The sequence below is a fragment of the Mus pahari genome, chromosome X (assembly GCF_900095145.1).
Source record: "Mus pahari chromosome X, PAHARI_EIJ_v1.1, whole genome shotgun sequence".
Classification (NCBI taxonomy): Eukaryota; Metazoa; Chordata; class Mammalia; order Rodentia; family Muridae; genus Mus; species Mus pahari.
In genome coordinates this window covers 138,781,847-138,809,383 of record NC_034613.1, presented here as the reverse complement: position 1 = coordinate 138,809,383, position 27,537 = coordinate 138,781,847, and the positions used below count along the sequence as shown (strand labels likewise).

Here is a 27,537-nt window from a genome sequence, read left to right as displayed (position 1 = left end):
TTCTGGGGCCAGGCTATATTATTTTGTTTCTTTGAACCCCTGAACATTTATCAAGTAGAAGGGGCTCCATCATGTTCCTGAATGATTCAAGTATCATGTCTGTCAGCCTCAAGCTGACAGCTTGAGGAGCTGTCAGTTTGGTAGCTAGCCAATCCAGTTCCAGTTAATGCTGCAGGTCCTCTGTGGCATTTTTGTTCAAACTCTTCCCTGCCCTCTCTGGTTTTTGTCTATCTTTAGTTTTCTATGATCCTAAACTATGTCAAAGTTGGTTGCACACAAACAGGAATGCTATTTTGTCATGCCTTGCAGGGCCATTTGGCAATGTTTGAAGTTATTTTTGGTGTCATGTCTGGAAGAGTAGAAGTGACTGACAACCAGTAGGTAGACACTGCCTCTTATACAACAGTGCACAAGACAGTACTATAGTAGGGCCACCTAGCCCTAGATGCCACAGTGCTAAGGCAGAGAGACCTTGCTCTAGGCTGAGCCATTTAAGGTTGGAGATGCATGTTCTATAGTCACCTGCTGCCTGGTACTTGGCAGGGCCACTGTGCCTCCTGAAGGTAGACAGGGTCAGGCTCATTTTCCCGAGAGTCTATGTCCCCTCAGCACCCACCTCACCTTCTGAAGGATCTTCCACACTTTCTGGTAGAATCCCACGGGGACCCTGTTGATGGCCCCATCCAACCTTCTCCGGCGCAGCCACTGGCCCTGCTGCTCTCCCCAGCCCAGGTGCTGTCCTCCAGAGTCTGTAGATGACGTGCCTGTCGGGGAGGATGGGGTGCTGGACCTCTGCAAAACAGATACCATATGGCCTTCAGTAGCAGGTGCCCTGGAGAAAAGCTGGCCACTCTGAAGGCCAGATAAGCAAATTCGTCAGAATCTCCACATGTCACCCAGCCAAGGGCATAGGGGTCCTTGACTTCTCTGTCAGCTTTTTCATGCTTTCTTGGTAGTTTAATTCTTCCCAATATCTAAGAAGTAGTATAACAGCAGGGGACCCTGAGCTCACAGGACAGAGACCAAACAGGTACAAGTGTGGGCTTTGCCATTAGGCTGTTGGAGCCAAGCTCAAGAGCAGCTACAACAGCACCCAGGTTCAGGCTGCCTGTGCCCTATGCTAGCATCACCTGTTGTCCCAGTTGATCTACATGATAGGGACATCACCTCCCTGGGGGAGCTGTCTGCAGCTATTCACTTGGTGAAGACACAGAAATGCCTGAACCTGAGAGTCCCAGTCACTTGTGATGAATGCTCAGCCATCATCCTGAAGGCCACTCCTTCAGAGGTCACTAGCCGGGCATGAAAGCCTATCTTAGGGAAGCTAGCTCAGAGAGTGCTTGGAGAGGTGGTCTCAGAGAAAGGGAGGTTGGTAGGAAGGACAACCTGGGCCAGGAGCTAATGTCAGGAGGGCTTGCTTTACTTCAGCAGTGCCAGAGAGAAGTGACTATCACCCACCCAGAGGATAAATACCACAGCGGGTGCCATACATATACAATGAGAAAGAAAGGATCAGGAAGCAAAGATAGAAAGTCAACTAAAAATTCATGCTTAGCAGTGGGGGTCATTGGTTTTTGGTTCTCTGCCTATGCTTTTCAATAGTGATTTCTGCTGTCTTGCTGTTGGCCCTGAGTTTTCTTCTAAGGCTAGGCTATAGCCCTCAGCTTGAACTTGCTGAACATGGTTCCAGGGTGCTATCTCCTTTTCACTGCCTTATGGAAGGCTAGACTTCTCCACAAGACAAGTGCTGCAGGGCTGTTGAACACTCAGGGGTAGAGATCATGTGTGGATGCCCCACTGACTGACTTGCCCTGGACAGATTCCTCAGGTTGGAACAATGCTAACACATATCTTTACATATGTTTTGGTTTGGACTATTTGGCACTTTCATTTCACAATGTGCAACATCAAATTTAAAGGCTTAAGCATACTAGCAGGGTGGGAGATGGGATGCTTCTCTCAGAACTCGTTTTGCCTTCAACAGATCTTATTTTGAAAAGGCAGTTAGGCTGGGTTATTCTGCTGGGCTCATTACTGCCATTTAAATAAGGCAACAATTAGCTACAAATAAAAGTAATTACAGCCACACTCATCAGTGACTCAGCTGATTTTCTCCTTCTGGTTTTGGGAGGCAGATTCAGACTCGCCTCTGCAATTAGAACATTTCCTGGGCCTCCACTTGAGCTAGGGTCACATGCTCAGCTGGGACAGGAGAGTAAAATGTGGTGGTTAGCCTGCGGTGGGAGGGACAGTAGCTCAACACTCAATAAAAAGGCATCTGGGCTGGGAATGGGGGCCAGTGATGGAGTGTCTGTTTAGCATGCTCAAATCCCTGAGTTCCATCCTCAGCACTGCAAAACAAACAAGAAAGGGGTGGAACCAGGGTTTTAAAGATTCTGAAAACTCCTAGGAGTTGATAAGCTAAGCACACCTCATCCACACTGTACTGAGGAGTTTGACAAGCCAGGATCTAAGAGCATGAGATAGAAAATAAAGTTGAGTTCAGGAATACCTACTTGGAAAATATCTCCACCATCAATTGAAAATCCTTAACCCAGTGGTTCGCAACCTTCCTAATACTCAACCGACCACTTCATACAATTCCTCATGTTGTGAACCATAAAATGTTTTCATTTTTACTTCATAACTGTAATTTTGCTCCTATTAGGAATCGTAATATAAATATCTGATATGCAGATAGTTGTAGGTGACTCCCATGAAAGAGTCAGTTGAATCCCCAAAGGGGTTGCAACACACAGGTTGAGAACCACTGCCTTAACCTTTACTCAAACCATTACAAATCAGGGATGAGGGGTGTGGTGAAGCTCAGGGCTGGAATGTTTGCTTTGAATGTGTGAGGACTTTGGTTGCATGCCCAAAAGTACATGTGTGTACGTACCCCACCCCCAAACACAAGTATGGCTGAGGTGGGAGCATGGGTAAGGCCAGAAGAGACCTTGAACATTACAGTCAGGGAGGAGGAGGCAGGGAGGGGTGAGATGCCAACACAAATTTACCACAGACTTGATGGAATGCAAACTGTTGGACATAGTCTGTCCCAAAGGAAAGAACTGCAAAAGAAAAAGAAGAGACTCAGTACCACACAGTGACCCCAAGAGGCACAAATAGTTGAGAAGGAACACAGAACAGCATGAAAGAACAGAGACTGAAGGCAGAGACAAGCCCTAGAGGGGTTCTCACTGAGTAGCAGTAACAGATGCAGACCCACTGCTCCCTGGCAGCCCAGCTTGGCTTTAAAAAGCAAGTGTTGCCAGGTCCTTTTCCTTTGTAGAGCAGGCCTAATCAAAGCAGGGCACATGTTCCAAAGTCACAGCCATGCTATGTGACCATTTTATGCTATATTGTAAACATCTATAGAGATCAAAAGACCCCTAACTTTAGCTACTGATGTCTGCTATCCGACAGGCATCCCATAGACTATTCTTAAATGTACACAGTGGATCAGGCTAATGATTTTTGGCCATACACATCTTTCCTCATCTAAGAATCTAGATGGTACCCTTAATTTGCATACTGGTCTGTATCTGTGGTATGCTTGCAAACATGAGTAGAAAGTTCTACCATTGACACCCATTAAATTTTGGCCAGAGAACATTTTCTTGACATGAGTAGGCAAATACAAAGCTGGTACTGGCGGCCTGGATATAAACACAACAGAAAAGGAATGTAATCATATCATCGCTGTCACAGGCAAGGGCAGCATTAAATAGAAGCAGCCATCCATATTCACCCAGGATCAGGCCTTTGAGCTGTGGGTAACCAGAGGGACGGTGCCACCGAGTGGCTGACAAAGGAAGATGTTTGGAAAATCACTTCCTTAGAAGGAGCAGAAATGAGGGACTGTACGGTCTACACTCTGCATTACGTGCCATTGCACCCTTTCCTGGTCACAGAGACATCATATCATTAGAAATATGAATCCAAAATCAGATGTGGGAGTGTGCATCTGTAGTCACAGCTACTCAAGAAGCTGAGGAATGAGGATTCCTTGAGTCCAGCAGTTTGGGGACAGCCCAGGCAGCATGGAGATCCCTATCTAAAAACCAATGTATAACTAAAAAGCACATCCATTTTTTTTCTCAAGGGAAGGAGTATATCATGAGGTGTTGTACAGTATGCCCTGAAACTTTTCTTTCCAGGCTTCAATCTCCCCAGATTTGGCTGAGGGTAGAACTGGTAGCATTATCTTTTTTTTTTTCTACTGATGACATCACTAACCATATTCCCCTCTTTTTGAACAGAGGTGGTGATGGAGGCAGAGCCTGGACCATCTCTTTCACAAAGAATCCTTACAAAAGCTGAGTTTGATAAATGCAATTCTTTTGATCAAGAGCCTATACTATATGAGCTAACTGGCTACCCTATCTGGAAGGCAAAGGACAAGGTCCTCTCTCCTACTCTCTCATGCACTTCTCTGGCTCTGGGGCTACCTGCTATTCTACCATGCACCCATATCCAAACTCTGTATTCACAGCCCCGATTTCCGTGTTCCAGCCAGAAAGAGTGTACAGCAAACAGAGAGACAGACAAACAAAGCAAGGAACTTCACCTGCTCATCAGCACTAGCTCGCCTATTCATCTGAAAGTAAAAACATCAGAAAGTTAAGAACCCACTTCAAGTGAGGAACACCCCACTGCTTCCATCACAGTCCTATAAGCCAGAGCATGCTGATCCCACCTCAGAGGCTGGTCACTCCCCCTCACACACCCAAGCAAGTAAGACAGCATGACTAATGTATAAGTAGATTTTCTCACGTAGGTCACGGTCATGTCCTATCACAGTATTAGATGCATCAAGACTAAAAAGGTGTTGAGTTGCAGACCTGTGATGGTCAGCTAAAAAAGATTTCTACTGTGAGTTAAATTAGGGTGAAAAATGAAGAGACAACTGTGGCTGGTGGTAAATACAGGTATAATTATTCCAGTCTATTTCCACATCCCCCTTGCTATTTCAGACGAAGAACACATTTGATGGAGAAATGGTTCTCTCTTCTGACATTATTCTACTTTAACAAATTAGTTTTATTTCATGGTATGCATATTTGCCTACATGTGTTATATGTGCACCACCTGTGTACCTGGTGCCTGTAGAGATCAGAGGAGGACATCAGATCCCATGGACCTAGAGTCACAGACAGCTAGCTGTCATGTTGGTGCTAGGAACTGAACTCAAGTCTTTTCCAAAAGCAGCCAGGACTTTGAACTCCTGATTCATCCCTCAAGCCCCGGGACTCTGCTTTTTAAATAACACAGCAACAAATATGGAAAAGGGAGTATTCCAGGATGTATATGTAACATCACATGAAGGCTAGACATTGGTAAGTGCATGCAAATGGCTTTGGGGTACCTACCTGGGCTAGAGGGCTATCTTCAGATCCCACAACTTCTACAGAGAGCAGGCCAAAGCTTCATGCCCTTGTTTTTCAGAGATGAGCCCTGGCAGAAGAACCATTTATAACCCTCCCACGTGGCTGCCATGCTACAATATTCTTACCTGTTTCATCTCACTCCTCAGTCTGGTGATACCACTCCTCTCAGTTTTGGTGGCTCCAGTATGACCCACCTCGTGGATGGAGATGGCAGGGCTGGACATGGAGGAGTGTATTGGGCGCACTGGAAGGAAAATGCATGCATGGTGCTTTTAGGGAATCTATTGCACCTGCCTTGAGAGAGGCAACATGGGCAACATGGGCAACATGTTTCTGAGATCCGCTTCTCTTCCCTGCTTGAATATAAAATTGATGAAAGAAAGGCCTTACCTGCCCCAGCCAGGCCTGGGCTTACAGTGCTGAAGGTAGCACAGGCTCACCACAGGAGGCCTGAAAGGTGGTGTGAAAGTGTGGATACTACTTAAACAGCAGGTACAGATCAGGGTAGCCAAAAACTGATGGTTGATGGAATTGGTTCTGAAAACCATTTTTTTACACTTATACAAAACACATTTTCTCTGTGGAAAACTGAGACCACCTAAGGAAGCCAGAAGTAACATCTGTCAACATTTCAGTCATTATTCTGCCAGTTTTCCTCCATGAATACATGGTTTTCCCACATCAACATCAAATACATGTACAAAGAGGAACTCTCCATTATACATCTGACATGTCCATATGTAAGCATGATCAGTTGTTTCTGCACTTAACACTTTGTGAATGTTTTTCTATAGCATTTTTTTCTTTTTTCTTTTTTTTTTTTTTTTTTCTAGAAAATAAAACTGTTTGGGGAAGGCTCGGGGAGATGGTGTGGAGATAGCATTTGTAGATTNTGTCTATATGTATATATGTGTGTATGTATGTATGTATGTATGTGTGCATATATGTTTGTGTGTATGAAGTCATTGGTCTCTGCTTCTTGTTTCATTCACAGAGAGAGAGAGAGGAAGGGAGTAAAATTTCTTTCTTTTCTTCTCTTTCTCAGCAGCTCAAAGGTGTTAAAAGAGTTAATTTTTTTTCTTTTTTTCTTTTTTTTTTGGAGACAGGGTTTCTCTGTGTAGCCCTGGTTGTCCTGGAACTCACTCTGTAGACCAGGCTGTCCTCGAACTCAGAAATCTGCCTGCCTCTGCCTCCCAAGTGCTGGAATTAAAGGAGTGCGCCACCACTGCCTGGCGTTTTTCTATAGCATTACATATTGTCTCACATGTTTAATAACTCTATGACATTGGATCTCTGAATGAGTAATATCCAATTCTATTTGTGACTTTCTAAAGGATTCCTCTTGACTGATGTGTAGGATTTATGGTGACCTTGCCAAGCTCTGTAATGCCAACTGTCCCTGGTGAAATGACAAAACTGCTGCATATCAGGCCTTGTCTGGATATGGGTGCAAGTACACATGTGTACTACCATTCAGGATTGACAGAACTCAGGGCAGGCAGGGAGGAGATCTCAACCCAGGCCTTTGGGAGGAAGCAGGGGTTGAGCAGGCTAGAGAGCTCGGGGATGAGGTAGAAAGTGTTGCCAAAGCCAGGCATGCAATGCTACTATGGAATGGGGCAAGGAGGGTCTTCCCACTGCACCAAGCCACACCTCCTTCCATCATATATACCATCAGCCTCAGGACTGAACACCTGTCCCCAGTTTTTCTCCCTATGAGTATGGTCTCTAAGACAATGGTCATAAATGATTATACTAAAAGGCGAATGTGATCATATCATTGCTCAATTAGAATCTCCCCGGGTCTAAATCTGTCTTCAGAATGAAGCCTAAACAATCTTTTTGGTGCCACAGGAAGCCCTCCTAATGGGTGCCCGATGTGGGCATATGCATGCTTTACTCTCCCATTCCATTGCTCCTTTTGTAGGCACAAGGCAAGGGTTACTTCCTATAGAACTGCTAAAGCCAAGAAAGTGGGCGGGGGGGGCAGTTTTGTGGGAGGAAACCACCAAGGAGATCCAATGATGGTTCAAGAGGGAGGAGTGGTTCCAAAGAAATAGAAAACAAGCCAAATGGGGTATGGGAAGCTCCAGGACAGTGTGTCTGGGGTAAAGTATTTGCTAAAAATAGTAAATTTAGGAGTTAGTCAGAGTTTTAAGCCTACTAATAGATTCCCAGCTTATAAAACCTGAAGAGTTACAAGATAATGAAGAAATGCTATGTTTTAAAAAGATAATCCGTCTTCTGTCCTTGCTTATGATTACACATGTCAAGGCATTCAAATGACATTCCTCAGTTCTTGGTTTTGTAAGCATCTATATAGCTTTATATTGAATGGCAATTATCTGTCAAACCATGTACACTATTATGATGAGCAGAACACATTTAATATTTATCTTTTCCATTTCCATTTCAAGGACTGTGTGCTTGAAATAACTATAAATTACTTTTGGGTAGGGACTGCCAGCACTCCTCCTCAGAATGAGAAGGCCTCCAATAGACAGCTGATTGCCCCATGCGGCTTTGTCTGAGGTGCACACTCAGGAAAAAATACAAAGTACCCAATGTCCTTCTTATTAAATAAAAGGAATGATAGCCCACAGTGTGTTTCTTTGGCTCAATGAAATAAATTCACCAATGTGTCTACGAATCATTTAGCTTTTTTATGAGGAGGAGAAATGATAATTGCTTCAATTATAATTAGGGAACATTTGGGAACAAGAATCACACCAGGACTTTGGTGACTAGATTTCTTAGCACTGTGAGCAGATTTCCAAGATAGATAGTGAGCAATGCTGGGATGAAGCGAGTGGACTGGCCTGCACACATCATAGAACATTTCGCCCTGCTCTCTGGAGGGGGCCACAAAGGGTGATCTGTAAGGGCAGCCCTGTGATCCTGACATTTATAGTGCCCTCCCCTCATAACACTTAGGACTACAGGAGATGCAAGGTACAAAGGTATATAGTTCACTCTGCCCTGTACCACTATAATCTGCAGAGAAATGCAACCCTTTGAGGGTACTCCTTGTCCCTAAAAAGCAGGAACCTTGATCCCATGCCTCCGTTCATCCCACTGAAAGAGGAAGCGTGTGGTCCCATCGGTATAGGGAACTGCTGACACTGGTGCTGCTCTGCACGTGGGTCCCCATCAAGACTCACCACTTCTCTCCACACCGAACTCCTTCCCACTGAGGATATGATGCAAAAGGCTCTTCATATCGAATGGGCTGAGGTTCATCAAGCTCTCCGAAGCTTCTTCTCCTGCAAGCAAACATAAGGGCCCCAGACATGGGCTGGTGGTGTGTGGCTCAGGGTGCAGGAGGGCAGTGGCAGATCTCCTTGTTCAGGAGTCCTTCACTGCTGCTGCAGGCCTGAAAGACATTGGTCCTTGGGGAATGCAAATACTTCTGTTTAGGTCAGTACAGGTGCATTTAATTCCTAGACAGAATTTTTCACATTGCACTGATCCCTGATGTTGAAATGTATTTTGTAAATGTTTGTATTTCTCCCAGTGAAGGTGTTATTAAGTGGAAGGAGATCTCTTACAATAAGGACATCACTGTAGCTTAGCTGTCAGGTACAGCAAAGACTCTCATGTAAACATGGTGGCTGTTTTGCCTGCCCCAGGAAGAACATTGCTCAGCCACCTCTCACAAAGGAACCTGGGAGAGCTTCAGCTCACCCAGAATGGAAGCCTGTTCGGAAGGGCTTGAGTATGACTCCCTGCGCAGCAAGGTCCTAAGGTAGGGCTGAGTTGGCAGGAGTGATAAGCCATGGCCTTTTTACCTGAGCAGTTCAGGCTCCGAGCCAGCTCTGTGGCCATCACCTGGATGATCAATCCAATCCGGAGTCTGAGCATCTCTGCAAAGAGGCTAGGCTGGGCCCGGACATACATGGCCAGGTAAACCACGATCTCCTGGTGCAAATACACATGGGAACAGGGCTTCAGGGAACCTGAGAGGTCTTTTGGCACTCTCAGGAAGGCTACAGCCCAACTTGCCCTTCCTGCATCAGCACCTACCTGTGTGAGGACAGCAATGCTGATGTCTTGTCCACTGGCTTCATATATGAGTTCTGTGAGCTCCTCTGGGGGAAGAGGCCTATGAAAGAGCAGCAGGTCATTTACAACAGGTACCTCAGAGCAGGACCTTCCTGCTCAGTAGAAGTTCCCTGCTTTCTACAAGCACCCACAGGACACAGTATCTTCTAAAAGCCACTGCTACCCTTCCGCAATAGTACAATACCCTCTCAGTGCTCCTCTACAGTCTGGAGGTCGTCCAGTAGGAACTTACGTAGATATGGTCTTCTCCCGGGGCTCAGGGGGCAGGCCCACTGTAAGCTGCTTCTGGTGGGACAGCAGATCTGCACAGGCCTGCATATATTTGGGGGGAAGGGTATAAAGGAAAATAAATTAAGCAAAACTAACTGAGAAGGCTAAATGCCAAAAGCACCAGAAATTTACCTTTATGAACTTTATAATCCATGCATATGGCCTTTCTGAGAAACTTAAAACTTAGGCTGAGCAACCCACATAGGGCTGAATCCCTGTGATCTTGGTGTCTCTCAGGTATGGTCCTAGGCCTGGCCCATCCACTATAACAAACATCCTAGATGTCCTCCTCCATTTCAGACAAGGCAGGGATGGGGCCTCAGATAGCCAAGATTAGTTACAGTTACTAGGCACATTGTGTTTCAAGCCTATGAGTTGCTCAATATTCACGTGTAACAATGACCAGCATCTTACCAGAATATTTGCTTAAAGTCACAGGAGGTGGTTCTGGATTTTGTGCGGCCTCAGGAATATAAATGCTAATGATCTCTGTTCTGTGACATGTAGAAATGGGTGCTTTGGTTTCATGATTGCTTAGTAAGCCTTTCTATAGTTAAGAAAGAACCAAACAAATGAATTGGAGAATTTCTTCCTCTCTCCTCTCCATCCAGAGCAGTAAAAAGTCAGAAGAGGGCTTGTCTGGTGCTGGGTTACATTCCCTGTGTCCATTTATTGATAAGAGACACTTGCCTTAGACCTTCCATAACTGGTTGACTGGAAGAAGAAAGCATGGGGCTAGAATGAGCAAATGGACAACCTGGTAGGCATACTTATTCTGACCTCAGCCAGGACCTCCACTTTCTTCCTGAGCAGGCCTGAAATGTAGCGAATCAAACTCCATTCTTGGTTCAGACCAGCTTTTCCATAGAGCTCGCTGAGAAGACTGTGAACAGTGACTCCATGCTGCCCAAACAAATTGGTATCCCAGCGGGGACCCCTGGCCAGAGGCAGAAAAATACAAAGATAAAGATCAGAATGTCAAGACTGGGTGAAGCATGGATTGCTGTACATTTTGCCAAGTGTTTAAACAGTCCTAGTAATGCTGGGCCTCACCAAGAGACTTCAGTCCAACTAAATATGCCTATATTATGACTTCTGCAACAAAAATCTAGTGTCCACACATCACTATGGTATCCTGGCCTTGCTCAGACTTCATGGAAAGCCAGCATCAAGAGGCAGAGAAAGGGATTTAAGTGAATGTGATCATGGCCTGGCATTGCTGGAATTCCAAGAGACAGGGAAAAAGAATTCAACATAGTGAAGACCATAAAATTTATTGCTGTGGCTTGATTGCTTGTGTCCCCATCAAATCCCTATACTAAAATCCTAACCCTGGAGTGATGGTACTGGGATATGTAGCTCTTGGAAAGTGACTAAGCCATGATGTAAGATCCCTCATAATCTATCTGATAGTACCCTTACATGAGAAGCCCAGAAAGCGTGTCCCCCCACTTCTACCATGTAAGGATAGGGTGCAAAGGCACCATCCATGAGAAAGTAGGCTATCACCAGACATTGTATCTTGGATTTCCAGCTTCTAGAACTGTAAGATACACTTCTGCTTTTTATGATGCTGGTTGATGACGTGTTGCTATAGCAGCCCAAAGAGATTAAGGCACTTACTTTATTACATAAAGAATGTATAGAATGTCTGCTTGGTCCTGTAGGTTTGAGCAGTCTTTCAGTTGCCCAACTAGCTTCTCACAGTCCATTTCATCATGGTCATCTCTGGGCCACTGGTAGTCATATTCAGGAGTCTGGCCACATAAAAGCCGAAAGGAGGGAAAGGGATTAAGAATGGGAACTTTCAGATGACCATAAAGTGAAACACCAACTTTGTTTCTTAGGCTTCTTTTTTTCCAGTAAATCTTTTGTACTGGATTAGTTATGTAACCTTACTATATTTGATATTTGCAAGGGACTAGAGAGAACAGGTTAAAACATGTATGTTTTAGTTAAAGTTCAAAAATAGACAAAACCAACTTCTACTGCAGCAGTGCTCTCTACTGCAGCAGTGTTCCTCCTCCCATGTACTAGGAAACCTAGGGCCTTTCAAGATAAATAGTCTATGGCTGAGCCACAACACCACCAGGCCCAAGCAGTTATCTTTGGACTCTGGGGTGAGGGTTACTAGGAGGAGGCAGAGGAAGTGGCCAATGACAAATGTATACTGACTCACTGCACTCCCGAGGACACATTTGTGCCTATATAATAATAATAAGGTCTTATGTAGCCAGGCTTCCCTAGAACTTGATAAATAACTCAAGTCGACTGAAAATTTGCAGTCTTTCTTCTTCCTCCATGATGTTGGAATTACAGTCACATACTATCATACCTGCCTTTCAGTGAGATGCTTTAGAATGCAAAACAACATAAAAATGTATGTTTAAAATTACCTAAAAAACAAAGTTAGATTAAAATATCCTCCAGTAGGCATTGGATATTGTGATTCCCATGGGATAAAATCAGGGAAGAGAATAAGGACCAACCCCTTGAGATTTTATGTGCTCTGATGATCAGGCAGATCGGCAGTAAGAGGACTTTTCCTCCAAGCAAAACACAGAGGTATGCGCAAACCCAGAGTACACAATGATGCAAACTGAACCAAACAACTCAGTGCCTAGAGTCACATTAACGTGTAGAGTGTCTAAACCGGGAAATTCTGGGTATAAACAATATGGTCTTTAAGCTCCACCATTTGAGATAGTTCTTGGGACTAATCTAGTATTATCAAGTATTACATTAAAAACAAGCGAAAACTATTGCAGATACTTTACCTTCTTTAGGAGTGGCTGAGGGGAGTCAACGAGATTCAGTGACTTACGGTGTCCACTCAGAACTTTAGTTGGCAAAATCATGGGAAAAACTGGAAGAGAAAGTAATTAAGAAAGCTATTGTGAGGAAGAACAATAACAAAGCCCTCTTTTGTAGGCATGAGGCATTGCTCTGCTTGGATTTTACAAGGGTGCTGAGCATACAAATGAAAATCCTCATACTACTTCAACATGCCATTTACCCACTTAGCCATCACTCTAGCTCCCTCATTAATTCATATTTAAAAGGAACATATAAAGCAAGCTCAAGTGGTTCACATATGTAATCCCAGCACTCTGCAGGAAGATGACAAGTTTAAAGTCAGCTTGGACTATGTCACTGAGTTCCTGGCCAGCCTGGACCACATAATAAGATATTGCAATCAAAACCCAAAACCACAAAAGCACCTTGCTAAAACCAAACAAAAAAGACAAATCCTCAAGAACAGGTAAACAGAGGAAAGAAAATAATAGCAATACTTTCAGGAGTAGGAAAAACAAAGGTTGAAGGATTAGCAGTTGAAAAGACTCAAGATTACAATAGGGAACTCAAGGAACCAGTCAGGTCTGCCTTAAGAGAATCCTCAAAAGTCTCAGTAATTTGCTGTTCTGAGTACTTTTGAAACTGGTGAGGGGTTCAAGGTGGGGGGGGGGGAATAAAGAAGACTGAAGAGATAGTATGCAAGATGAGTAAGCTCCCTCCATGTTCTACTCTTACACACAGATGGTGCCTGCCTCTTTCAGGACAGTAGAATAGAGGACTCTCTGAAGAGAATGAAAGAGAGAGGACGTCTAGGCACTGACTGGTTACACATCCAAAGGCCTGTGTACATTCCTTAAGAGAGACAGAGTGACTAGAGATCCAGGTAAGCCATTCTTTAGCCTTGAAGTAGGAGAAGAGTAGAATGGAAGGCAGAGAATCAGCCTCTACCTCATGGCCCCAAGGCCACACAAGCTCTACAGGGCTTGGATGTTCTTCTACAGTAGCAGGTGACCAGACCTACACTGAAGGAGGTACTCCAAAGGAAGAAGGTGAAGCATTTACTAAAAGGAAAAGGTGACTCAGCAATGGAAACTATTCAGGGAAAAGAAAGTATAAACACAGATTAAAAAGTCCTGTCTCTACTTTTTTTTTTAGAATAATAAGCATTTCTATTACATGTATAAGACAAGAACAGATGGAATTTGGGAAATGAAGATTAAAACATAGCAGCAAAAATGAAAAAAATCATTTTAAGGGGTTACAAAAAGTTGAGCAATTGCATTCATAACAAATTAGAAATATGGAAAACAGAACAGAAGTGATAAAATTTCTCTAAGAAGTTAATAAAAATATATGAAAAGAAAGTACAGGGATAATATGAAGAAGAAAATGAGCCAAAGTTTTTAGAAAACCTTTACAGGATTGAAAAAAAACATACATTTCCAGATCAAAAGACCCACTGAGTATACAATACAATGGATAAAAATATTCCTATATATATATATATATATATATATATATATATATATAAAATCACTGAAATTTCAGAACCTGTGAATAGATCTTAAAACTTTCAAAAACCAGCTAATATTTGAAAGATCAAAAATCAATATAGGAACCTCTACATCCAGTAAGATCTCCCACATCTTTCTTCAGGGTCTACCCAGTGAGCCCATTTGACCATCCTCAACCTACCCACTCTTTCCATTCCACCAAATCTGGCTCATATTCCATATCTAGTGTCCGAGCCTAGCCTGGCCACCCCTGCCTATATTACATTCGATCTCTAGGTTTCCTCCAGGGTGGTCCTTGTATACCCCCCAATCCAAAGGCTACTTCCATGCCAATTCCAGTCTTTCTGCCCAGCTAGATCTATACCTACATCCCAAGGCTTGGACAAAGAGACACACATTCTATATGCCAGCCCAATATATCTTGTTCATTTAACTTCATTTCACCCAAGGCATTTCCAACCTCTAGGCAAAACTTGCCCACCAATCTTTTTTTTTTCTGTCCCGAGCTGTTCTATCCATATCAGACTAACATTAGAACTAACAAAAGAACTCTACATGCCCAGATTTATTTATTTCTTTCTCTCTCTCTCTCTCTCTCTCTCTCTCTCTCTCTCTCTCTCTCTCTCTCTCTCTCTGTGTGTGTGTGTGTGTGTGTGTGAAAGTACAAAAAATGCAGTATGAAAAAAGATCCAGGAAACTTTCTTTTCCAAGTCTACAAGTCCTATACAAATGTTTTCCAATAAGAGTTACTTATATGAACCACAGTGCACAGAATTTAAAAGAACAATCATAAACTTCATCAAGGTATTCAAGGAGTTTAGAGAAAATAAAAAGAAATAGCTCAATAAAATTAAAGGGCTTAAAAAAGAATAAATGTCTAAGCAATGTTCAACACAACACAAACATAGGTTGCTGGAAATGGTTAAAAAAAATCCAGGATTTGAGAGCAAAATTCAGTAAGGAGATAGAAACATTGAGGAAAACTCAAGCTGAATTGAAGATGAAATTTAAAAACCCAACAATTGGACTAGAAAACTCAAAGGGAAGTCTTACAAGTAGAATGAATCAAACAATATAGACTATCAGGACTCCAGGATAAAGTAGAGGACTAGGCCAAATAAAAGGAACAGAAACACATATACACATGAAAGGAAAAATACTGAAAATGTACAATATCATGAAAAGACCAATCTTTGAATTATAGGCATAGATGAGGGAGAAAAATCAAAACTCAATGGCATAGACCAGATTTTCAACAAGATCATAGAAGAAACTTCTCAATTTAAGGAGACACACTCATACAAGTACAAAAAGCACACAGAACACCAAATAGAAAAGACCAGAAAGGAAACTCACCATGATAGAGCATAGAAAAAACACAAGTTACAAATAAAAGAAAACCCATGGGAAACTTTGAAAACCAGAAGAGCCTGGAGCAATGCATTATGAATTCTAAAACACCTTGATGGTCAACCTAGAGTAATATACCTAGCAAAAGTATCTACTATAATTGAAAGCAAAATAAAAACTTTCCACAGTATAAATACCATAAACTGGAACTGACCTGAATGCCTCTTCCCTGAGGAATATCTTTCATGGTACCAGAAGGCACTGTACAAACTTCTAAAGGGGAAGCAACCAACAGTCCTATACAGCTATGATGCTTATGAACCACATCAAAAATCAGCATGGCATGATAATCATAAGGGTAGATACTTTAGTAACATGCTTCCCATGATAGTAAACAACAGCTTTCTAATTGGACTTAAGATCCATTCAAAAAGTAGGAAACCATGCTTGGTACTGGAACACTAGATCCAAATCATGGATCTTGGAAGAGAACCTACAACCAACCACCTCTTTAGTAAACCAGCATAATCTGTAGCAACAATCAATCTAAACATTGTCTTTATATCAACAGATAAATATAGTCCTCACCCCTTTCCAAGGAAACTTCTATTTGCAATAGAGACTATTGTAGAGAATCAGTACTAATCAAAATGCAGAATTGTGGAGCTCAGCCCCAATGGATTTATCTACAAAACACTCCCACACCTAAAGCTCAGAGACCATTATGGAAGGAGGCAGAAAGATTCTAATAGCTAGAGAATTAATGGAGTTTGCTATGAGACTGTTTCTTAGTAATGTCAGAAGTGACACACATGAAGTCTCACTAACATGACTACATAAACATGAGATGAATAAGGACAACAATAACAGATATGCCAAAGTAGACAGAAGACTGGGGTCTCAATCCTACACCTACACACACACACACACACACACACACACACACACACCAAACCAAACCAAACCAAACCAAAAAACAAACCTACTGGCAACTAAAGAATCCTTAGAGCTGTAGCCAAATAGCCTTAAAAACATACTTGCAAGTAATATTATACAGATTGAGCAGGTTATATTTAGAAATAAATATATATTATATTTAATATATAATAAAAATATAAATAAAGCCAATCATGAAAGGCCACATATGGTTTATTATATGTATCCAAAGTGAACACAGGCAAAAGAGACAGAGGATTAATGATTGCCTGGGAGTAGAGAAGGGCCTAATTGGAAATATTAATGGAACTGAGTATACTATTCTCTAGGATATAAATATATATGCATATAAGAACAATTAATGAAAAAAGGAGGCCATGATTTCAAAGAGAGCAAAGAGGGGTATATAGGAGAATTTGGATGTACAAATGGGAAATGATGTAATATATTATAATCCCCCAAATAATAGAAATAATTTGACCAAAACATATGTAGACCAGCGAGATGACTCGGTGGGTAAAGGTACTTACTGACAAGCCTGATGACCTGAGATCAATCCTGGGAACCCACATGATGCAAAAAAAACCAATCCCTAAAAGCTGTCCTCTGACAACCTCTTGTGTACCCACATCCAGATGCACACAAAACAAATAAAAGTAAATGTGATTAAATATAAATATGTTTAATAAAGAACTCATTTAAAAATATCTGTATACTTAAGGCAACATTTTATAGAAGCAACTGAGGACATATTTAAAAATAAACATATCATCCAGAGAGAAGCTTCTTATCTATATTTATATAACATTTTCTATAACATGGTTTGCTTTTATTTATTTGCAGGCTGTGGATTCCAAATCTGAGGCTAATACTAAGAATATAACAAGGAAATGAAGATAACTCCAGCAGTAAAGTGCTCTCAATGCAAGTATGAGGACCTGAGTTCAATTCCCAGTACCTATATAAAAATCTGGACATGGATAATGTAACTTGTAATTCCAGTATTTTGGAGGTAAACAGGAAGATCCCTAAGGCTTGCTGGTCAGCATAATCAGTGAGTCCTGTGGCCAGTGACAGACCCTATCTCAAAAACACAAAACAAATATAACAAGGTATGACCACTTTTGCTGAAGAATACCCAAGGTGTCACTGTCACCTTTCACATATAAACACAGAGAGAGGGGAGGAGTGAGAAAGACATACACATAAGCACTCGGACAAGAGTATGTGCACATGAACACACAAATACACACGCACACACATATATAAACTAATACTATAAAGTGATGCTTTTAAAAATTTGAAGAAAAAGGTGTTTTTAATCCAGATTCTATACCTAGCCAAACTGTCAAATGGGTCTAAGATACTTGCAAGCATTTTTAGATATGTAAAGGCTCAATAATGTTACCAACTACCTACTGTTTCTTAGGAGGCTATTGGATGTCCTCTACTAAAATAATACCAAGAAAGAGGAGAATTGCAGTATAGTAAACAGGAACACTAACCAAGAAAGTCAAGGAGCCTCAAGCACAACTGGCCTATAAAGGAGACTTGCAAACTCTTAATAAAGAAACAGACTCAAGAGACTCACTAATATAACTCATGTTGTGAAAATTTGTATTGTAGGGACATTGGGAAACTTATAAAGAAGAAAAGTAAGCAAAAATGACAATGTTAATTTCAGGAATATCAAAACGTAAAAACTGGAAAATAATTATACTACACTATAACGCTCAATTAAAAATGCTATCTATATGTATACTGTCAATGTGAAGATGGATTTAACTAAATTTTTAGATAATTCCTTTAGTAGGTTAGGGAATGAAATAGAAGAGTGGTAATTTAAGACAGCTAAATCCTTCACATACTGGAACATTGTAGGTCAAACTGATGCCTCAAGGACAGAACTAAATACATACTATTTTACAAATACGGAGATATGAAAATGCCAGAAGAAACATCTAGAAGAGCTGAAAGTGGTCACATCTAAGTAGAAGGTTGGAGGAGGGGGCATTTTTCTTGCCTTTTGGGATTGACTTAAATTACATTCATACATCACTGTGATAAAAGAATGTAACTTAATGGACAGAAGAGTTTAATAACATACATGTAGTTTCCAAACCCTTCGCTTTGGCCATCACAGAAAGTATGTCCCGAGTGGAGTGAATAGCACTGAAAACATGGCTGTCTTCCGACTTCTTACAAAGAGGGGGCAGGTAGCACTTCAAGGATGTGCTCTGAAGAAGGTGGCTGATATACTGGTCAAGTTCATCTTGGCTTTCTGCAATTGGATAACCAAGGAAAAGAATAAATGAAAACAAGCTGTTGAGTAAACAACATTTAGGAACATACATTTGCACCTCCACTCACAAGGATAAAGTTAGTGACAGGTACACCATATGTGTGTACAAATTTATTGCTTGAAAAAAAAACTTCATTCTATGCCAAATCTAGAATGAGAGTCTAAGTCACAAGGTGAGCTGTAGACTATGAAAACAACCTGAACAATACTAGCTGACATTCTGTCTCTAATTTTTAAACAGTGAGCTAAGCCTTATGGAGCTTTCTGTACCATTTACAAATGTTATCTAAAAGTAAAAAACAGGTCACACTGACCCCAAATCATGTTCAGATTAAGATATGTTATATACATGTGGGGTTTTACCACTCACATCTAATCAAAACTAGGTCACTTTACCATTCTTTTCAATGTGTTTCTCCTTTAAGAATGTACTTTGTAAGGGCTTAAGGGTATAGCTCAGCAGTATAATCATGTGTTAAGCTTTGGGTTCACTCTCAGGTCAGAATTTAAATAGCTGTGACAACCCCTGTAAGGAGCACCAGGAGCAGCTGGTACAAATCAACTATCTTAAAACAAATAGAGGACTGGTGAGATGGTTCCGCAGGCAATGGGAACTACTGCAAAGCTTAACAACCATAGTTCAATCTTCAGAATCTACATGGTGGAGGGAGCGAATCAACTCCCAAACGTTATCGTCTGACCTCTTTATATATATATGCCATATTATATCACACACGCACACACACACATGCACACAGTAAATAAATGGGAAACATTTTTAAGAAAGCAATTTATGAACAGTCTGTACCTGAAACTTTCCTATAAGGCTTATGGAGCCCTGTTTTCAAGGGCACCAGTGTAATTTAGGTTCTTTTTTTTAAAAAAGAGACTTATTTATTTATTTAATATATGTGAGTACACTGTCGATGTCTTCAGACACATCAGAGGAGGGCATCAGATCCCATTACAGAGTCACCATGTGGTTGCTGGGAATTGAACTCAGGACCTCTGGAAGAGCAGTCAGTGCTGAGCCATATCTACAGTCATAGTAAATTAGGTTCTTAAATTAGCACTTTATTCATTTTAGTGAATAGACTCTTCAGAAACCTTGTTTCTGTTTATTTGCTTTCAGTTTACTTGTCAATTATTTTCCGTATTTAGGTCTTGGGCAATTTTATCATAGTGCCAAGATTTGAACAAATGCAATCAATAATTCAAAGATGCTGGCCACAAGGTACCTTGAGGACTGCTGTCTTCCAGGTATCCTCCCAGGTCTGGCTCACTGTCAGGACTAAAGCTCCTATCACTGATGTCACCAAACAACTTCTCATCACAGTCTGGATCCAGGAAGGTCAGGTGTGTGTAGAATGAGGTAGTAAGGAACTCTGCCAGGTTTCCCAGTTTTACTCTGTCAAGAAGGTACTTCATTAGGGATACAGGTGGGTTGCAGACAGACTTTCACTATGAATCACTGTGAAACTCTTCAAGAGCTAGCTAGCACTTCTGCAGGAGTCAATAAATATATTGGCCCTCTATCAGCCAAAAAAAAAAAAAAAAAAAAAAAAAAAATTCAATAGCAGAGTTGGGCATGGTAGGAATGCCTGTAATGTGAGCACTTGGGAAATAGGAGCAGGAGGATCAGAAGTTTGGAGCCATCTTCAGCTCCATAGAAAGTGTGAAGCCAGCCTGGGCAAAATAAGACCATGTCTCTAAAGTTTTATTCACAAGTATGAAGTGAAAACACGTAACATTTAAAAGTCAACAGATTCCATGCCTAATTTTACCCCTAAACCTAACAAATACAAACTTATTTTTCTGGTTAGTTAACAATTTTACAAAATAAACTGAGTAAACATTTTTAGTTAGAGACAACCTCTGAGACTTTTCTCTTCCTTAACAACTGGATCAGAAGCAATAATTTTTCTGGTGTGCTTATCTCTGCCATGAAACATGGTGAGATGGGTACAGAGGACTTATGATGGAAGATTCGTGCCTCAGAGTTAAGGTTCTCTCTAGAAGGAAGTCATTGGATTGACCTACCATCCTCAGATTGATAGCAGTTCACACTGCATGAGCTCTACTGCAGTGGGTTGAGAAACATTTCACTGAAAACAGGAAGCCTGGGGTCTTGCTAAAGAGGAATCAGCACCCAAGATACTGGTGGGAGGCCATGTAGTTTCTGCGCTACAGGAATGTCAGATACTGAAGTGGAAGACAACAGAGTTGGTAGCTCTGAGCTAGTAGCATGAGATCAGAATTTAGTTAATACGTGTAAGAACCTAAGAACCCAGAACAGAATTGTTTACAGAGTAAATCAAAGTATGCAATACAACCACCTTTACAGGTGGCTGAGTTAACTGGCAAAAGGCTTATGGTAAAACAACAGTTGGGGAAGAAAAGCCTGCCCTTCACTAAACAAAAGCCTTCTTCTGGAGAGCCAAGGGACAATTCTAAGGCTCTTTTTGTTTTGCCCTAGAGTTGGGAGGTGGATCAGAAAACCAAAATTCAATGGGGAATTTTTCTCTGATGAAGGTGAAAGAGTGGGGTTTATGAGGTTAAAGAGAACACAAAAAGCAAGGCAGTCACTTCAAAACCTTTTGGTAGCATGAGACTCCATCATAGGCCTATGATATTTTCTTTTGGTCATGATGTTGTATACCAGGTGGCAACTTATCTAAGCTGGAGCCAAACTGCTCTGAAGTAGATGTTGATGGTAGGTGTGATAATAGCCCTGCATATGTATGCAGCATCATACTGGGGACTGTTTGATGGATACTTCCAAGTGACTAAGGGCAGCCTATATGGGAAGCTACTTCTAGACAATGGCAGGGCCCACAGGAAGCTACAAGGCACAGGTGTCAACCTTAGAAGCTGGAAAATAATCACTTGAGGCCATAGTTAGAAAAACAGTTGAGTGCACCTTGAAAGACAATAGTGAGGTAGTGAAATGAGCCAATAACAGAAAGACTTTACATTGCACAAGTTGTCTGGCCTAAAATCATGGGAACACAAAGCAGATAGGATGCTTGGAATAGGAAGGGTAGCAAGAAGTTGTTTCTTTCACATGGTATTTGAATTCTGAAAAATGAAAAATGTTCTGGAGATGTACATAATGGAAATGTTTTTGGCACACTGAGCTGCATTTGAAGATAGAGTGTAAATAGTAAGGTAAGAGGTATTTTACCGTAAGTTTTTTTTGTTTCTTTTTTTAAATATGCTTTTCCTATGGCAATAGGTAGGAGGGTACAAGAAGGGGTCACTTACTTCTGACACATTCCTAGAGACTCATGGACATGAAGATAGAGACTTCAGAGAAAGAAAAATCACCTACCTTGGGTCACACAGAGGTACAAAATGAAAGAAGAGGATTCCTGTAGAGCCAACAGCCCTAGTCACCTAAGGTCTAAGAATCATACGCAGGAGAGACATACTTTAGGACAACAAACCCAAATAGCTCTTATAGCACTGAAGATGCTAGACAATGACTTATGTGGGACTAATCAGATGCGTTGTTTCTGAGGGCCACTGTGAAATCTTAAGGTTGTGTGAATTATTATTCTCAAGGTGAGACTGTGCTCAAATGGCTTTTGTTGAGCACTTGCTGTCCCCTCCCTGGGTGCTTGGTGTTTTCTTCCATGTTTTAGGAGAAACACATAGCAATCCACACTTCCCAGGAAGGACAACACCTTTGAGACTGCTATGCTCACTTCTCTATGCAGGTGGTCTTTCAGTGCCCAGGAAAGCTTAACAAGGAACAACCAAGTATTGCTTTAGATCAGATCTAAGCTTTCCATGGGAGATGAAATTAGATTAGTTTTGATTTCCTTTTTACTCGAAAATTCTGTGTGTTTAGGTTTAGAAAATTGATGTGAAAGGCAGGGAAAGGACAGAAGACTTTTAGAAAGGTCAATGTTATCCTTATTTAATGAGAAGAAATCCCGACTTACCTAGCACCTCCAAAATAGCCATCTTCTAGTTTTCTAATTGTAGAAAGAACTGCAGGATGAATATCTGATCCATCATTTGCTAAGAAAAAGAATGATGAATGAGTTTCTTTATCTGGAAGCACAATGCACTGAAATGTTCTTACCAATACCAACCCAATCAAAACCTTTATGGCACAAGAGATTCCTTAGACAAAGAAGTCAAACTGCTAAGGATCCCCTTCAGTACTTGGCACTGTCCATAGGAATTGTCCTAAACATTTAGGTAAGAGCCCATGACCCAACAGATGGAGATCATGAAATTACTGAGCATGGTGTGTGTGACAGGGAAGGTGAGAGTGGGTCGGCCGGTCATCCGCCAGCAGGTGCACAGATAGGCCAGTTCGATCCTCAGCATCTCCACAATCATCTCATTGTCCAGGGCCAGGTAGAAGTGATGCTGGTCAGTGAACTGAAAGTCAGAACAGGCCAAGTCAAGGGCCACCCTTTACTATCTCCCACATAACACCTGTCATCCAGGGCTGCACTAATCCCAAATCTGTTGCCTAGGAAGATGTTTGGTATTGGCCTCAATCCTCTGAGCAGGGAACCACTTTTTCTGAGATGAGACCTAACAATGTGTCACCTGCTCATGAGCTATAGATACACAGGTATGAAAGGAAAGGTATGTTGCTAGACCTGCCTTCAACTCCTCCCATAGGGATGTAAGTGCCTTGTTCACCATCAAGGGCATATTAAGAGTCTTGTAATTGCTACACCTTCTGGAGATCCTCAGTTCACACTTTTAAGGTGAGGAAAAGCTGGGAACTGTCCATCTGACTGATGCCTGCTTAATGAGAACCAAAGAACTGCCACATAATGATGAAAATCCAATTGGTCTCCTGACCTCTGCACTAGTGAGCACTCAGCTCTGCATTTGGAATTTGGTACCAAGGTTTGCAATGTTCAAAGTGGCAGCTACTGAGGCAGGTAGGCAGGAGTCCATGCTATGTCTCACACTGGTACGGTGACCTCATTGTTTATCTTTCTAGCTGTTCAAGTAGATTTAAAAAAATATTAGTGTGTGCTTCTGTTAAGTTAGTTTTCTTTAGGAACAAGAATTCTGAAGATAAGTTCCATAGTTAACATATTCTGAATCTCAATTGGGGCTGGGACCTGAAAATCATTCCAGTTGTTTGTCATACTGTGGGTCCTATGACAACTTTCACAAGGGTTAGAGACTATTAAGTTTAGGTGATATGAATCAAGTGACATATCATATTATAAAGCAATTAATTTAATTAATATTCATGTCTGGAAGTGATGACATATCCAATTTGATTCAAGTAACATTAATTGAATACCTATTGTAAACATTTTCTATACCTCCATCTGATCCTGTGCATACAAAATTCTTCCATGTTTTGACACAGAAATGCTTACCAGACAGAAAAGAGAACCCAATAAGAGGATGCTGGCTGGTTTTCTACTTGCCTGCACTTTTTTTTTGAGGCAGGTCTCACAGTATAGCTCCAGCTGGTCTGAAACTCATGTAGACCAGACTGGCCTTGAACTCATAGAGTTTCATCAGTCTTTGCCTCCACAGTGCTGAAATTAAAGGCATATACCACCATGGGCCACCATGTCTGTTCTTTTTACCTGGGGTGTAAAAGTGAAGATGTGATTCCTAATCACATAGAGTTTAGAGGTGCCAAGGACACCAATGTGCCGATACGGTCGACCACTCAATTTCATATTCTTATTTCGTCCTATTTAAAATATGAAGGAAAACTGGAGTTAGAGAAAATAAAGTAACCCATTCCTAGTGATCAAGGGTAAGACTGGGCCTTATTTTTATGTTAGATAATATACTCTGGGGTTTGTTTTCCTACCTTTTAAAAAAGAGTGGGACAAAGCAGAACAGAGAAACAAATTCTTCTCCTCTCTTCATGCATGGATGTGAGTAATGCCAGTTTGAGCTATATCAAGTAGACCTATTAAAAGAACTTTAATAATATGGACTTTGGATTTATTTAGTAGTCATAAACTAAATGAATTCAGATTCTAAGAAATGAGAACTGCTTCCCACTTTAATGGGTAAAATGAGCATTTTGTGGTACCATAGGTAACAAGTAGAAGTTATATCAAGATACCAGTGACTCTTTTAACTGTGACATTTCAAAGGGGGTTGTTTATTTTCCAACATATTTGCCAAACAGAGGCACTCCTATGGTAGTAAGGGCTGACCCAGCTGAGGGAAATATGTTTGCCTGCCCATTCTTCTTCATAATGAGGTGGAACTACTGGTTGACCTGCTTAGTGCTCTGCCTGGGTCTTCTTTGGAACTTATAACCAAGTTTTCCTCACATCCAAACCTAGAACCTGGAAAGCCCCTCTTTGCCAAATATACCCCAATATTCCCCTGACCTACCAAGTTTGGCATATATGTGACTAAGAATCCGGCCTGGCTGGACTCGAATTGGATGCACATCAGCAATGCTCTGGACATTCACTCCATGTTCCTTCAACAGCTCCTTAATGTGACTGTTTTCTGCCAAAACAGCAACTACAAACAAGAACATAGACTGAACATGGGATCTGTGTCTGGTGTCTCAGCATGTTAGCCCATTCTCCATGGTTGGCTTTGGAAATGATGGCAATTGCTTTACTGCACTTCTAGCCTTTCTCCTCACTGTACCTCAGCACACACGATGCATATGTGTCAAGTGCCCTCACTGTGTAGGATGGTCTGAGAACTTAGAGAAATGGTCTTCAATAGGTTCTAGTACTGGCTCAGCTATTGTGGGCTAATTGGATATTCGTGTGGCTTCTTTTAAGAATTCACTGTGAATATGATATCATTGGTATTCAAATGCTTTAAAAAGCATCAGGTGCAGGTGGTATGTAAGTGTTAACTTACCCTATCAGAAATAATGCTTTGCCTCCCTCTGTGTCTGCATGTATCTAAATATCCCTTGTGTCATTTTCACATAGGGTTAGGAGTGGAAACAGCTCCCTTAGGGGATGCCAGGCAGAATCTGCTAACAGGGAATGCTTTAGCTTAAGAGATAGGAGGGGGCAGCTTTCTTTTCCCCAGAAAAGAAAGCAGGCCTCTTAGTGTAGAGCCTGGTAAAAGTGGGACTCTCCTGCCCACTTAGAAGCATAGCACAAAACCCCACAGATGAGAAAGAACACCGATCCCTGATGTTTGAGCCCTTGGCTCTCTGGCTGGCAGGGACCTCCAAGTATCTAGGTGCTGGTAGTTTATGCAAAAATTTGTCTTAGCTTAGGGCCACATCAGGGATGGCTGGATGGTATCTACCATACCAGTACTGCCTGCCTTTATGAGAAAGCAGTGTGTTGGCAAAGGGATGGAGTCTAGACAGGTGTAGAAGAGGAGGACAGTTACAGAGAGCAGCTGGTACCTTGCCCAGCTGCAGCAGAGCCTTTTCGAAACTAGAGGGCCTCAGGCCAGAGAACATAGGCTAGCTACTGTTAAGAGTATCTTCCCCAAATCTTACCATTGTATCCATAGGCTGAGAAGTAATGAACACACAATACATAGAAATGCCTCTGAGAGTTGAACATTACCTAACACATACCACCTGATGCTTTTTAAAGCATTTTGATACCAATGATGTCATATTCACAGTGAATCCTTGAAGCCACAAGAACTCCTAATTAGTGCACACCAGCTGAGCCAGGACTGGATCCTAATCTCCATAACATCCTCTGCTTCCCCAGGCCTCCAAGAAATGAGATTGCTGGACTATGCAGGACCATCTGTGGGGTTTCCTCAACATGGATCCCTTCTGAATTTTTCACTGCCAAACAGAATTCCACAGTTATCAAAGTCACAACTCTCCTAAGACTGCCAATGAGGAAGTGATTGTGAGACTGAAGAGCATCAGGATCTGATCAACTACACGTACATGAGTTCTGTCCTGCACTTGGGGGACATGGGTGAGGCACGGCGTGTGTGTAGAGGTAAAAGAACAATTGGCAAGAGTCAATTCTTTCGCTTTACGATGTATGCTCTGGAGACTGAACTCAGGCTGACAGGCGTAGTGGCAAAAGGCACGTGTTGAGGCATCTCACTGAACCTGCATGAGTTTCTGAACAGCCCTAACCTACTTCATGCCAGATTCTCTGGTAATGCTGCTGGTAGTAGAATCCTCTGGTTCTACTCCACTGAAAAAACAAAAAAAAATGAAGAACTAGCTCAGCAGTTGATTCCCAGCACTCACAGCAGTCGGCTCCAGAGACTGAAACACCTTCTAGTCTCCTTGGGCACTGCATAAGTGCACACATTCATACTCAGATGCACATACATATATTCATAATTAAAAATAAAACCTATAAATTAAAAAAATACTGGTTGAGATCTATTATTATGTCCTGGCCCACAGCCGAAAAAGAACTACTGTAGATTTAAGAGACAAATTAGTGGAATATGCTGGTCAGCTATGTTAGACTAAGGGATGAAGCTGGATCAGCCCTCCAGGATATCAGTAATAGGTTCCCACTTCCGGCTGTCAACTGAAGTCCCTGAGTGAATAAGCTGACCTCTAAGCTTCATGGAGAGAATGTTGTAAATGTTACCTAATCAGAATGTGATGGTGGTTAGGTAGGCATGCTCTGCATACACTATTGATACAAATTGCAGCTCCTCATATTGCATTGCAGCCATGCTCATTAAAATGGGCCAGTGGCTCAGAGGAATTCTTTCTTTCTTTTCTTTTTTTTTCTTTTTTTTTTTTGGTTTGGTTTGGCTCTTCTTTTTTTTATTATTATTTTCTTTCTTTACATTTCAAATGCTATCCCGAAAGTTCCCCATACCCTCCCCCTGGCCCCTGTTCCCCTATTCACCCACTCCCACTTCTTGGCTCTGGCCTTCCTCTGTGCTGGGTCATATAAAGTTTACAAGACCAAGGGGCCTCTATTCCCAGTGATGGCCGATTAGGCCATCTTCTGCTACATATGCAGCTAGAGAC

The 27,537-nt window shown here is 41.7% G+C and overlaps 1 protein-coding gene across 3 annotated transcripts in view; it reads right to left on the bottom strand.

Annotated features, from left to right (window-relative positions):
- Phka2 (phosphorylase kinase regulatory subunit alpha 2) overlaps positions 1 to 27,537 on the bottom strand; it is a 76,623-nt gene that overhangs the window by 4,396 nt on the left and 44,690 nt on the right. For 2 of the 3 annotated variants that reach the window (XM_029534207.1, XM_029534208.1), the window contains 17 exons: positions 24,975 to 25,109; positions 24,203 to 24,312; positions 22,871 to 23,015; positions 22,568 to 22,646; positions 19,859 to 20,028; positions 18,426 to 18,599; positions 12,500 to 12,588; positions 11,346 to 11,479; positions 10,503 to 10,659; positions 9,685 to 9,764; positions 9,414 to 9,492; positions 9,179 to 9,308; positions 8,552 to 8,653; positions 5,516 to 5,634; positions 4,571 to 4,600; positions 3,018 to 3,071; positions 622 to 792 (listed from right to left, as the gene is read on the bottom strand). In XM_029534207.1, the coding sequence (XP_029390067.1) occupies positions 622 to 792; positions 3,018 to 3,071; positions 4,571 to 4,600; positions 5,516 to 5,634; positions 8,552 to 8,653; positions 9,179 to 9,308; positions 9,414 to 9,492; positions 9,685 to 9,764; positions 10,503 to 10,659; positions 11,346 to 11,479; positions 12,500 to 12,588; positions 18,426 to 18,599; positions 19,859 to 20,028; positions 22,568 to 22,646; positions 22,871 to 23,015; positions 24,203 to 24,312; positions 24,975 to 25,109 (1,958 nt within the window). The remainder of the gene's footprint in view (positions 1 to 621; positions 793 to 3,017; positions 3,072 to 4,570; positions 4,601 to 5,515; positions 5,635 to 8,551; positions 8,654 to 9,178; positions 9,309 to 9,413; positions 9,493 to 9,684; positions 9,765 to 10,502; positions 10,660 to 11,345; positions 11,480 to 12,499; positions 12,589 to 18,425; positions 18,600 to 19,858; positions 20,029 to 22,567; positions 22,647 to 22,870; positions 23,016 to 24,202; positions 24,313 to 24,974; positions 25,110 to 27,537) is intronic. The other variant, XM_021187651.2, reaches the window with a different exon arrangement.